A 13921-nucleotide genomic window follows, 5' to 3' on the forward strand; every position below is an offset into this window, starting at 1 on the left:
TCTCGACTCCAAGTCAGTATAGTGGTGGGATGGGTTAGGTCAATAAAGTTTAGAGGATCTTTAAATTTAAGTTAATCAATGATTCAATGTTAATCAATTTGGATTGATATAAAATTTTCAGTTTTCTTTTAATAATTTGAACAAACTCTATCATTTTCGGGTTGAATAATTGGACCTATTATTAAAAATCAAAAGAACATGAAAAATAGGAAGAAAAAAAATTAAAAAATATAATAAAATGAAATAACAATAATGAATAATTTCAAGTTAAAATTATAGAATTACACAAAAAAAATTACAAAACTATAAAATTACACAACATAAAAATTAAAAAATCATCTTAACTGGTCATTTAGATAAACGATTACTTTGAATAAAAAAATAAGATCAAGAACGACTAAAATAGTCATTTAACCTTATTGGATTTACAATTTTAAAATTCAAATCAATCCAATTTTCTTTTTTCCATTTGGCTCAGGTTGATTAGATTGTTGTTGAGTCGACCTGAATCTTTGGCCACCTATATAGTTGAGTCGCATTTAATTTTCACTATACTTTTGTCAGAGAGCTACTTTAGTTAATTAACTTCACACACAAATTCCACTAAAATAAATTAATGAAAGGTTCTCACCTATAGAAACCATTAATGTTTATGGGTTTGGGTCTAGGATAGCATTAAACCATAACACACAGACTCATCGCGGGCGTATAACAAGAGTGTATGAAAATTAAACTCAAAATAATAAGAATGAAAAGAAAAACATAATTAATGTCATTACTAACTGTAATATTATTACATTTGCATAAATAATACTTCCTCCATCCCATTATAATTTTCATTCTATGTTTACATAGATAAAGAAAACTAATAAATAAAAGAAAGAGATTATCAATTTTATAAAATTAATTTTATTATCACCATTAATTCATTTTTAATTTCTGTTACTCATTATTATTAATATATAGGATATAAATAAAAAAATAATTAATATTATACTAAAAATTTAAAATAACAATTATTCTTTTATACTACAATTATTAAAACTGAGGAAATAATACAGATAGGTTGCTAGAATTTGGCTCCTTACCTTCTCCCAATGCAAATTAATTAGTACTAACTACTAACAAGCAGTACTACCTAATCATGGGCAGATAGATATTATGCCTACATTATTATGGCAAACTACTAATTAAGCCATGTGCGGTTGTCTGCATGGTTACTTAATTCAAATCTTCGCCCCATAACTTCACTTCATACGCCCTATGATATGATTATTCTTCCATAACCAACTAAACTGCGAGCCTGGTCATTAACTGAACAAGACATGGGATGAGATGGAGTGGCTTTTTAAAATAGAAAGCACCGTATTTTTTTTATGATATATGGGGAAGGAAATGATTTTAATTTCATGGAATGAAGAAAACCAATAGGGAAGAGAAGAGAACAAAGAATCATTTCGCAACTCTTATTTGGGTGCTCAAAGGTGAAGTATGGGACCAAATATAACTAGACTTGGAGAATAGAGGGGATAGATAAACAAACTTTCACACAGTCTGAGGTTAAAAACGTGATAATAGAATGGTAGTTCAATTCCACAAATACTGGTCTAATTATGCTTGTAGCTGTTCTTCAACATTCTTGCATGATGGTCCCACTCCCACTACAACTGACTTTCAGCAAAAGCATGCAGACTAACTAGTAGTAAGTACTCTTTTGCTTAGGTTGAAATGAAGAGGCCAATGCTATAAAAGCTAACCGAAGTGTAAATAGAAGAGCTAGCACAGTTTATAGGGAGGACTTCTGCCAACTCAATTAATAGTACTTTACCAAACGCGCTTTTCCCAAGAAAATATTAGATAGTTTCAAACCTCTATGGTCTCTACGGTTTATGAAAAAGAATACTCAATTACATGTAATGTGGAGATTAATTGGGGCCATAGTAGTCAGGGATACGTAATAGTTTCTCCCTCTTAGAGGGAAATCACGGTTGGGAAAACATCAATAAATTTTCCACCACATGCTTCTACTCCTACTAGGCTAATACTAACACTCGTGTCTCCTCGGAGGAAAAAAATGGAAATATCTTTTCCTTGGATTCTGGTGGCCACAATGGTCATGGCAATGCGGCCACTTTCATTTCGCATAAAAGCAAACCAACTTTCTTACGACTACTACAAATTTTCATGCCCAAACTTGGAAAGCATAGTCAAGAGTGAGTTGCTAAGCTTATTCTTGACAGATGCTACTGCACCAGCTGCATTTCTCAGGCTCATGTTTCATGACTGCCAAGTTCAAGTAAATGTGTTTCTTCTCTCTTTTTGTCCCTTATATACTTTGCTCTTCACAGGCTTGCTTCACCAACTAGCATTATTGCAGAACATTTTCAAGACAAACCCAACCGTGTTCTTGTTTCATTAATTCAAGATTTATATATAAAGCCTTGTTGTTGTTGTGTTTATTTTCATGCAGGGATGTGATGCCTCAATTCTGTTGGACTCCAACTACCTAGCTCACAGTCACAGCTCTGAAATGATATCTTCAAGGAACTTTGGCATCAGAAAGCGCGAAACGATCGGCCAAATGAAGTCAATATTAGAAGAAGAATGTCCGGGACAGGTGTCTTGTGCAGATATCATTGTATTAGCTGCTAAGGAATCAGTGTCGCTCTCTGGAGGACCACATATTGAGATCCCACTTGGAAGAAAAGACTCCAGAACTTGTAGTTTCCATGAGGCCGATGCTAAGCTTCCTTCACCAATAATAACGGTTGATGAATTTATATCCATTTTCATGTCTATAGGAATGAACATCGAAGAGTCTGTTTCCATTTTAGGTAATGCATGTCAACCTTAAAGAGGTGACACTATAAGGTGTTTAAAACTGTTAACTATTGATTTGTTATTGATTGTAACTATTGGTAGGCGCACATACACTAGGGATTGGACACTGCTTCAACATTGTTGGTAGATTGTATGATCCACGGCTAGGGGACAAGATGGATTTTGCGTTGGAAGCCTCTCTAAGACTAGCATGCCCAACTGAGATTCCTTTGACAAACCTCACATTTGTGCCTAACGACATGACCCCAGTTATATTTGACAACCAGTATTACCGGGACATTATGATGGGGAGAGGCTTGTTTGGTATTGACTCCAGCATTTCTAGAGATCCGCGAACAGCACCCTTTGTCATGCGGTTTGCTATGGATCAGAACTACTTCTTCAAGGCTTTCTCATCGGCATTTGTTAAACTTTCTTCTACCAATGTTCTCACAGATGTGCAGGGTGATGTCCGAAGGCAATGCAACCAGGTAAACTAATGCTAATGGAGTGAATTAATGCTCTGTGATATCTTCTCTAAGTATATATAACCAAAATTACCGGACATGCACAGGGTTTATTAAATTCATATGCCCTCTAGTAGTGTATAGCCTAAAGATTTTATCCAGCAACGATTCTCCATTATCATCTTATTAGTTTTAATTAATATTTGATCATTTCTTTATGATGAAAGTATACATAAACAGTAGAATTTAAACAAGATGAATGTTGCTACCAAAAATAAATTCCAAGTGCAAGTAGGCGAGGGGTCCTTCAAATTTACGTTCCATTAAGATATCGACATTAGTACCTATGTTATGTCCCTCACTCTGTTGGGTTGCGTTTTATATCACCATCTACTATCTAGCTTGTAAAGGAAAGAAAAGCGTCACGCTTATGACAAAGCTTCAAAGTTGAGAGCAGCGTCCCCACAATTTATAACATCTGAAAAGGCACTTAAATTAGAGGTGTTGATCGTATAGATCTATTTTCATTCGAATCCAACATGACATTTTAAGAACGAGGACATCTTTATATCTTCTAATTGTTATATTTCCTTAATGTAACTTTTTTGGACTCCGACTATATAAGTAATGACACGTGAAAAGTGAAAAGTGAAAAGAAAAAAAGCAAGAACTTATTCTCTGTTCTAACCACATAAAATTATAAAATCGCACAATAAAAAACAGAACCACCATTACAATCAACAAGACGGTCCATAACCAGATATATACAGTAAATAAAATACAACCATTATAGGTGCTAAAATGCACTCTGTTTATGTGATGGTGTTTTAAATAAAAATTGGTTAGGCATCAAGAGCATGAAATGATCAAAGCAAGCCGGAAAACCAGGCTGCCTCTCTTTTATTAAGTTATGCACCTCTTAAAGCGGAGTATAAATTAACAGTCATAGAGGTGAATACTTGCCCAGCTGTCACTTTCCATCCAACAGAAGCATAACTCTCCGGCCAAAGACACCTTCTTTACATATGCTTTAGTTTTAAAGCGGCGGATGCAGGGCCATTACCAAGTTGACCAGGCACAGCATATATTTAACGGTTGATCGTTGCTTCCAGTAGAAACGGACACGAGTGAAAGCAGCTACTGTACACCAACCTTAATGTTTTTACGGTCCAAAACAACGTTCAAAATCTTGCCAGGAACGTAAATTCTTTTTTTGACAGATTGACCATCCAAATACTTGGATAGTTTTTCATCCCTAGATGCTAGTACAAAAGCATCCTCTTCTGTACATGTTTCTTCAACCTGGATGGTACCTCTTGTTTTGCCATTAATCTGAACTGGAAGTACTACCGTGGAATCCTTCAGGTAAGCAGGATTTGCCTGAAATTACAACATATTCCAAATTCGATCATTTTTTTATGTATAATATGTCGTCACTCACTCTACATGATTAAAACTCAACCTGTATAACATTTCCCTTTGAAAAATCCAAAATTTTGTTCCACTTAAGTATCAAAGCCATTATATCAAGTGATTTTTTTAGTGCTTTGACCTTCAGCTTGTCATAACACAGCTAAAGCTTACAGCAAGTGATTTTTTTTTTTAATGATGCGTAAAGTAATGAAATATATGATTTGCAACAAATTGCTTCTCAAATTCTCTTTGGAGTAAATTTGATGTTTTTAAATATCAATTATAAATTTCTAGCTTATGATTGTAGACAAAGATTAAATTTATTTTAAAAATGCTTTCACTTAAAGTTATAGTTGATCATGATTAAAATTAAGAAAACGGAATAAATTTCAAACATTTATAATCTTAAAATTTAAAAAATTGCTTAGAAGTTTAGGCAAGAAAATTGAAATAAGAAGTAAAATAATTATATACTTATGCATTTTTTTTAATAACAATTAAGTCCTCCATAGGGCAGATTCCTATTTAAGCTTGTGACTATGTACCTTCGACGTAAATAATTTTTAAGTTATACTCCTGTATGGTAGAAAAGCCTGAAATTATCTAATTTGAGTTACCGCTAGAAGTAAGCTATGGAACAATATTACAACAGGGTGTGAAATATCTGTTTTAGGCCATTGGGGATAGTATGTTATCATTAAAGAAATTGAAAATAAGTGAACACAACTTGACAGGCTGTGAAAGAATAGGAATGATTTGATATTGATCCAAATTCATACCTTAGGGAAAGGCTCGTATGCTAATGATTTTGTGTGCCCTAGCCGAGACCATAGCTCCTCAGCCATGTGTGGTGCATATGGTGAAAGCAGCAAAACAAATGCCTCAATAACCGATCTTGGATGTTTATCCCACTGAAAATATATGCCAAGAAAATTAGAGATTATACTGATTGTCTGTAACAGAGAGTGAGGGAATTTCAGCGCCTATTAACCAATAATAAAAGAAAATGAGATAAGGAGGTACAAAGAAAAGGATATTGATATGTTGTGTGCAAAGAACAATACACTTCATAAAGGCATGCCCTGTACCATCACAAAGGATATTGCTATTCAGAAGCTTGTTTTCATTTTACTTATCATTGCAGACAGCCAAACACATAAATAAGATAAAAAATTTGTACTTCATTATAATCTGCTAAACTAATTAGCTCCTAGACTAGAGACCTTCTAGGCAATGCTAGTCTAGCAGCTCTTTTACAGGAATTTTGTAAAAGCTAAAATTAAGATCCTTGTGTTATGGATACAGACTGGGAAACTAGTTTTCTATAAATAACCCAGAGAAACTTGTACAAACAGTCGCTCTAAATAGGTCTGGGTTTCCAGGTTTCTTTCCATTTGGGGGAAAGTGTTTATATAAACAATGTATTTAGTCTTCTATCAAACAATTCCTACCCCCCAAATCTTAAAAGTGACATTTGGTTTGCTAGAATCATGTTCAAAAGAATGGAAATGAAATGTAAATGAGGTGCAACTGTTTAAAATAGCAACTACTGAAAGGAATCAGTCATTCCCTCAAAATAACAATATAACATCATTCAATACAAATTGGAAGGAATGACCATTTCAATTTTTCTGGCCTTTCCTGGAACCATAGGTTCACTGCCACAGGGCTGCAACCATTGCAACAGCCACCCCCCACACTACCAATTGGCATGCTACTTACACCATTGCTGGTATATCAACAGAAAAATACCTTACATATTTAGAGGGTGACGAGATATTATAAGAATGATAGACAACAGAAAAATACCTTATATGCCGCATTGAGGAACTCCATCATTGCAGAAATTCCAGTGTTGAACCGTGTGCCCTCAATTTCCTCTGTTACCTGAATACTGAAATTAAATCCTTAGAATTGTCTCAAATCTGCAAATTATATAAAGTCACAACAATGAAACAACAAAAACTCCGATTAAAATTTGAGATATTGACCTTAGCAATGCATTTATGAAGACAACGAAGTTGTTCTATAGTAGGCTCCTCATCAACTGATACAGTTCTATCCTTAAATGTGCCATCAGACAAAGGTGAACCAACAATGAGCCTCCAAGTTCTTCCTAAAAACCGGTGTACACCTTCAATGCCACTAGTACTCCATGTTTTTGAGTCTCTGGGATTAAAAGAAAATCAAGGAATAACATGAGCTGAAGTTAAAGTCCTTTCAGAACATGACCCGCAACTTCATAGTCTCACCCCCAACCCACCCAAAGAAATGAAAACAATAAACGTGAAAAAAAATATAAATAGAAAGCAATTTTGATTAAGGAACAATCACTACAATATCATTAGTAATAAGGTTTGTGCTTCAAACCTACCTCAATGGTCCCATGAACATTTCGTATAATCGAAGAGAATCTGCACCATACTCAGAGACAACATCATCTGGATTAACAACATTTCCCCTACTTTTACTCATTTTGTGGGCGCGGGCAAATAAACGTATATCAGGATGTTCTTTCAGGACAAAAGAATCCCCAGATTTCATGACCTATGCTCAAGGTAAAAGAGAACAAATGCTTGTCAAGAGAAAAGAAAACTAGGGTCCAATACCTTATCTCTGGTAATTAACTAATGCATTGAGAAGTGAAAAGTGGAAACTTAATAGAGAAACCTTTTCTGCAGGAATTATTTCTAGTTTATGTTCATTCAACATGTCGGTTGAATCAGCAGATATCAGATTGCCAACTTGATCTCTACAAGTCATATATTGAACCTGCCACTCAAGCAATTAGAAACTTGTCACAGTTAGTTATTTTTTCTCCTAATTTTCATGCAGAAAGAATTGAAATTACCTCTCCAAGAATAATCCCCTGGTTTATGACACATTGGAAGGGCTCCTTGGTGGATACAACACCAATGTCAAAAAGAACCTGAGATACAAAACTCAAATTAAATCTGCACAGATATTGCAGCAACACTGACAATATGTTAAAAAGGGTATTTGAAGCCTTATTTCATTTCAATCCCAAATTGGTGGATTTCCCAATCCTTTTGACAACACTTAACCATGACATCAATTCCTTATTTAACTTCTAGAAGGATTATCTGATTTTCTTTTATAAATACATTAATTACAACAAACACTTTATTTTCCCCATACACTGGACAAACAAATATTAAAAATTGTCAAATAATGGTATTATTGTATGTTATGAACACTGGTAATATGATTGTGGGTAGCTTGTCATTCTACAACAATTTAAAATGTAAATTGTAGTTCATTGTTAAAAAAAAAAAAAATCATAGCCAATCTTTGCTGCAATATTGGCATGTCTAACACTAAAAAAGGGACCAACATAAGTTCCATTTAGAATGCTAAGTTGCTAACTATGTGGCAACCTGAAGAACACAAGTGATTTTGTATTTTGAGACTCATCAAACTACATTTGTACCAGTAATCATAGATATTAATAATTATGGAAAAAGATTGACAAAGACATAGCTGTTCCACATGACATGAAGCTTAAATTCAAATGGCTTAGACTGAAGAAAATCACAAATCAACATGTCCCACACTGTGACTGACATAAAATACAGACCTTGTGCCAGAACCTAGCATACAGTAAATGGAGAACTGCATGCTCAGCACCCCCAACATACACATCAACAGGGCCCCAATACCTGCAGGAGAATAACAATTTTAAAGCTGGGAAATCAAATCATTTAGAAATAGTGAAAGCAAAATATAAGAAACAAGCAGAAAATGGATGGTTAATGAAAAACAAAGACAATATTAGCTGAAGCTGTACCTTTCTTTTGTCTTATCAACCAATTCCTTGGAATTATGTGGGTCCATAAATCTCAAATAGTACCTGGGCAGGATAAAAAAAATGTGACATGTGCATACGAATATAATTTAATTATGTTTTCAGTCTTGATAAATTTTCAATTCTTTTTGGTGCCTAATAATTTTTTTAAAAAACTTTTTGGACCCTAATAATTTTTTATTTTGTTTTTGGTAACCAAAAACAAAATAAAAAATTTATTAGGAGCCAAAAAGTAAAAAAAATAAAATATTAGGGACTAAAAACAAAATTTGAAAATCTATTAGGGATCAAAGATATTTAAGCCTTTAATTTTTCATCTGTATCTAATGCATAAAAATCCTGAATCAAGACTACTAAACTTGGCAACCAAAGAAATGCTTAGTGCTTAACAAATCTAATACCCCTCAAAACCTCAGTGCCTTACCAGCATGAACCAGCCCACTGTGGCATGGTATTAGTTTCACGGGTAGCTGGTCTTCCAGATAAGCTATCCGTGGTCTTCACCTAAAACAGTGACCAAGCCAAGAAATAAAAGAGTATTAAAATCGGAGCAAAAGACTAGCTAAGAAAACTCGGAATTATCTAAGTAGAAAACTGCTAACAACATACACTTTCAAACTCATTTTACTATTGGCCGAAATGATTGAGAAAATTTATTGGGAATCAAGAAATTATGTGGGTCTTACTCCACATATTTAATGGTCAAGTATGAACCAAGAGGTCGAACCCCTAGCATAATCAAATAGCACATAGTGCAATAACAGAGACCAGCCACCCAACCCACAAAAACAAAATAGTACAAGAAATCAAACCAACATATCACTGTCAAATATCTGTCAATCATGTCTTAAAAGTTAAATCTCTTGGTATGCAAGGGAAATATGAATTCATAAACCAGTATCTACGTTTTATCTATGAAAAATTTTAATTTCAACATTTTTATACATGATTAACATTTGTGCCAATGCCAAATGATGCTAACCTAGTATGTAATTGTCATGATATATTGATAACAAGGTAAGAAGAAGAAAGAAAAGCATTTATTGGTGTAAACTTACCCAAGACACTGCCTTAGACAGAGGAGGCTCCCCTGTTCCAGTGGGAGAAAAATCATCCAATTCAGGTAGAATAAGGGGCAGTTCAGTCTCACACAGTGGGACAGTCTCATCACTATCATCCAAGAAGATGACAGGGATAGGTTCACCCCAGTAACGTTGCCGAGCAAAAAGCCAGTCCCTTAACTTGTAATTCACCTGAAGGATGAAAAATGTATTTTATTTTATATTATACAAACCATAAAGTACGAAATTTTAGTATAAAAAAAATGATGATTCTAATTTGAGATATGAACCTTTCTCTTTCCATTCCCACTTTTCTCTGCCCACTCAATGACTTTCAGAGCAGCTTCATTGCTAGACAAGCCATTAATGTCAAGCCCCACCAGTGTATTTGATGAATTTACAATAGTGCCTTCACCTGAAAAAGCCTTTCCAGACTCGATACTTTTATCATCTGGCATTACAACCCAGCAAATTGGAACATCATACTTCAAAGCAAATTCATAATCACGTGAATCATGTGCAGGCACAGCCATGATAGCTCCTGTTCCATAACTGCACCAGTCACAACAATTATATTATGGTCTCATAAACTTCTTAAACATTGTTGATCATTCTAGACCCCTAGATCTTATGCCCATAGCATATTGAGCAATCAATAAAGACATTCTGCATTCTAACTTGTGCACACCCACCTCCCCAAAACATAATCTGCCACCCATATTGGAATGGCTTCCCCGTTTGCTGGATTTTTTGCATAACAGCCAGTAAAGACCCCAGTCTTTTCCTTCTGAAGTTCAGTCCTCTCAAGGTCACTCTTCCTTGAGGCAAGGTCTACATAATCCTCTACCTGTGATTAAGAAAAGCCCCAAGAATAACCATCTCCTTATCACCCTTGATTAAAATCCTTCCAATAAATTAGGGAATGAAACATAATAACTTACATGTTTGCTCTGGGCAATGGAAACCAATGATGACAACAAGGGATGCTCTGGGGCCACGACTAGGTAACTGAACACAAACAAAGCAAATAGGAAAAAGATAACTAGTTTCTTTCAAGAGTGGTTCATCTGATTTGTAAAATTTATTAAATATATTAGAAAAATGAATAGATAAATACGTTGCACCAAAGATTGTATCAGGCCTTGTAGTATACACAATAATTGTTATATCTCTCTCCTTTCCATCACTATCAAGAATGCAAAATTCCATCTCAGCCCCTTCTGACCTCCCTATCCAATTTCTCTGCATTTCTTTTACACTTTCGGGCCAGTCAAGGTCATCTAAATCCTCGAGAAGACGGTCAGCATATGCAGTAATCTTGAGCATCCATTGCCTCATTGGCTGCTTGGTAATAAACAATGACACTGTAAAGATTATGAAACTGTTCAAAAAAAATGAGAGGAAAACCACCCAAAAAGTTAAATTGTGAAAGAAAGATATATACAAACCAATACCTTTCTTATTACAGGATGACCTCCCCGTTCACTGACACCATCAATCACCTCCTCATTGGCCAACACAGTGCCAAGTGCAGGGCACCAATTAACTGGAACTTCAGCCTGAATTTTTCATAGGAATACCATTCGATCTACAATACTGAGGATTTAAATAAACCAAGAAAAAACTTCTAAGTAGTTATTATTTACTAAACCTGATATGCCAATCCTCTTTTTAAAAGTTGTAGAAAGATCCATTGAGTCCATTTGTAATAGTCAGGTTCTATGGTAGAGACTTCACGATCCCAGTCATATGAAAATCCTAATGATTTTAACTGCAAAGACGTAAGAAGACATAACATGAAGGGAAAACATGCAATTTTAAGACTAGAGATGATGACTAAAATCATGAAAATGCTGATCTTCCGCATTCAGCCTAAAAAACTACTAATAATGCATCCAAGCAAGCCGTTTCTGTTTTCTGGTGAACACCATATCCTAATAAAACTACTAATAAAATCACCATATGTATGGTTTTTAAAGAAGTTATTGCAAAAGTTAATAATCTAATCATACATGGCAATACATGATTGGACGACAGTGTAAACTGGGTTTAAACCATTTCAAATCATTTAATAATTTAAGAAAAGCATTACTGGCATTCGTTAGAGTAAAAGTATCTCATCATCAGTTTACCTGGGTGCGAAAGCGATTGATGTTCCTCACCGTAGTGAGCTTCGGGTGAGTTCCTGTCTGAAACACATGGCATCATTTTAATAAAGCCCGCCAAAAATGGAAATTACAACAGAACCTCGAGAATATCAGAAACACACACAACTCAGAAACAGACCTCAATAGCATATTGTTCTGCTGGCAATCCAAAAGCATCCCACCCCATCGGATGCAACACATTATATCCCTGCATTCGTTTGTATCTAGCAAGAATGTCTGTGGCAGTGTATCCCAGTGGATGACCAACGTGAAGCCCGGCTCCACTGCAAAACAAGATATTATTATGGATCTTCTCATCGCAATTCAAGAGAATCAGAAAATGCAAACGCGAAGTAACTAGAATTAAAAAAAAAACCTAGGGTAAGGGAACATGTCGAGAACGTAGTATTTAGGTTTCGACGTGTCGATATCGTCATCGGGGGTTTGGAAAGTGCGATTGTGATCCCAAAAACGCTGCCACTTGAGCTCGATCTCGTGAAAAGGGTACGCCCTAGTGACCGGTTGCTTATTATGCTCCGTTTCGCTCACGCCGCCTTTCGCCGCCGAGTTTCGGATTCTGCGGCCATAGCTGTGGAACCTGAGAGAAGAAGAACCTGTTCTGATGGAAGTAGCGGGGAATGTTCGAGAGCGGAGGGTGTTGGTTCTAGATGGGAATGGAAATGGAAATGGTGATGCATGGGAGTGTGGTGAAGGGAAGAGAAGGTGAGGATGAAGATGATGAGTGTGGAGGAGCATTTGGACTGGAATGAAGATAAGCGGAGAGAAAGGGGATAACGTCAACACTCAAGATGGCGCTTAAAAAAACTGAAACCACGCTCTTTCTTCTACTTTTCTCATTTGGGCCCGTCACTTTGCGGTCGATGAGATTGGGCTTATAAGGCATTTGAATCCTGCACCGCCCAACTTGTATTCTGCACCTCTCATTTTATTTTTATGGACAAATATAGCCCTTTCACCAGAAAGGTGATTTTTACCATCTAGAATAGGTTTTTGGAACACATCCTATTTTGGAATGGTCATTCTGGAAAGTAATTCTTACCTTCTGGAATAGGTTTTCGAAACAGACCTTATTCCGAAATGATCACTCTGAAAGGTAATTTTTATGTTCTAGAATAAATTTTTGAAACACTTATTTCTATTCCAGAATAACTTATAAAATTACCATTCGGAAACATAGATTGAGTTTTAGAATAGGCTTTTCAAATAACATAAAGTATGCTTCCGTAATAGGTGTTCAAGAAAATGTTATTAGCATTCTGGATTGCATGTTCTTAAACAAATATACATATTTCCAAAATAGATATTTTGGAAACTTTGTTTTACTAGTATGGAACACATATTCTGGAATGAAAATTATGTTCTAGAATAACTATTTTGTAATTGAAATAAAAGCTTCTGGAATACCTATTGCTGAATACGATTGCCATTATTCCTCATCCAGAAAGGGTTGCCCATAAAACAAAAGCTTAATGGAAAAAAAATTGGAGAAAACGCGCCTACACGTCGACCCAACCTTATTGGAGTTGTGCATCTAGAAGAAATCAATGACAGAGTTGACACAAATGGAAATGAAGAGGAAGGCCTAATAGCAGAGAAAACACAGATGGAGTACAAGAACAGATGGGACTCCCTCATGGAGTAACATACTGAGGAAGAAGAAAGATATAATGTAAAAAGGATAATTTAGAAATATTTAAAAATTAGGAGGTACAAAATTCAAAATGAAAGGTGTATAATTCAAATGTCAACTTATAATAGGTTGGGCTCTCACTTGTGAACCAAATGAAGAGTCCTAGCTCTCATTTTATAACTATAAAATTGTTATCTCATTAAACAATTTTGCATGCACAACTTTATGAGAGAAAAACCCTATAGTCATCACTGGACAAAAAGTATTTTTCTCTCATCTTTTTTTATGGGTTTTGATCAGGATTGCAAGCATGAATCAAGATTCCTTCCAATGTTAGATCAAGCTACACACATAGATTAAGAATTCTTTGAGGTACATACATTCTTAAACCTTATTTGATTCAATTTATGTGATATGATCAACACATATCATGTGTCACTATGTCCTAAGATCCAATATTGTTTTTGCCAAAAAAATATCATTTGGTATCAAAGTCTTGATTGATGCATATTATATCTAATTCTTACGTAACATCT

General features: G+C 35.1%; 2 protein-coding genes across 3 annotated transcripts; one reads left to right on the plus strand and one right to left on the minus strand.

The window, feature by feature from the left end:
- The first annotated feature begins 977 nt into the window (after window positions 1–977).
- On the plus strand, window positions 978–3505 carry LOC114420196 (peroxidase 29-like). The gene is made up of 3 exons (XM_028386082.1): window positions 978–2296; window positions 2471–2834; window positions 2923–3505. Exons 1-3 carry the CDS (start codon window positions 2075–2077, stop codon window positions 3318–3320), a joined length of 984 nt encoding a protein of 327 aa, XP_028241883.1. The 5' UTR covers window positions 978–2074; the 3' UTR covers window positions 3321–3505.
- Window positions 3506–3949: 444 nt separating this feature from the next.
- On the minus strand, window positions 3950–12548 carry LOC114420195 (leucine--tRNA ligase, chloroplastic/mitochondrial). Of its 2 annotated transcripts, none has more exons than XM_028386081.1 (20): window positions 12111–12548; window positions 11874–12018; window positions 11720–11776; window positions 11239–11358; window positions 11042–11146; window positions 10705–10928; window positions 10529–10595; window positions 10280–10434; window positions 9878–10139; window positions 9585–9779; window positions 8951–9030; window positions 8509–8571; window positions 8299–8380; window positions 7552–7629; window positions 7371–7472; window positions 7075–7247; window positions 6692–6869; window positions 6510–6587; window positions 5480–5611; window positions 3950–4667 (listed from the first exon to the last, which is right to left on the minus strand). In XM_028386081.1, the coding sequence occupies exons 1-20, from the start codon at window positions 12488–12490 to the stop codon at window positions 4425–4427; spliced, it is 2919 nt and encodes a 972-aa protein (XP_028241882.1). In that variant the 5' UTR covers window positions 12491–12548; the 3' UTR covers window positions 3950–4424. The 2 variants fall into 2 exon arrangements, 1 of the variants encoding a protein (XP_028241882.1); XR_003668360.1 differs by having other exon boundaries at window positions 4612–4667; window positions 6510–6594.
- Between the last annotated feature and the right edge of the window lie 1373 nt (window positions 12549–13921).

This window comes from Glycine soja, chromosome 7 (genome assembly GCF_004193775.1).
Source record: "Glycine soja cultivar W05 chromosome 7, ASM419377v2, whole genome shotgun sequence".
In the NCBI taxonomy this organism is placed as follows: Eukaryota; Viridiplantae; Streptophyta; class Magnoliopsida; order Fabales; family Fabaceae; genus Glycine; species Glycine soja.

Bases quoted from the DNA above. Each gene is read 5' to 3' on its own strand.
- LOC114420196 (XM_028386082.1), top strand. From the start codon at position 2,075: ATGGAAATATCTTTTCCTTGGATTCTGGTGGCCACAATGGTCATGGCA. The intron at 2,297-2,470 runs GTAAATGTGTTT...ATTTTCATGCAG, and splicing joins TTCATGACTGCCAAGTTCAA to GGATGTGATGCCTCAATTCT. The intron at 2,835-2,922 runs GTAATGCATGTC...AACTATTGGTAG, and splicing joins AGAGTCTGTTTCCATTTTAG to GCGCACATACACTAGGGATT.
- LOC114420195 (XM_028386081.1), bottom strand. From the start codon at position 12,490: ATGCTCCTCCACACTCATCATCTTCATCCTCACCTTCTCTTCCCTTCA. The intron at 11,359-11,719 runs GTAAACTGATGA...ACGTCTTTGCAG, and splicing joins TCAATCGCTTTCGCACCCAG to TTAAAATCATTAGGATTTTC. The intron at 5,612-6,509 runs GTATTTTTCTGT...ATATATTTTCAG, and splicing joins TCCTCAATGCGGCATATAAG to TGGGATAAACATCCAAGATC.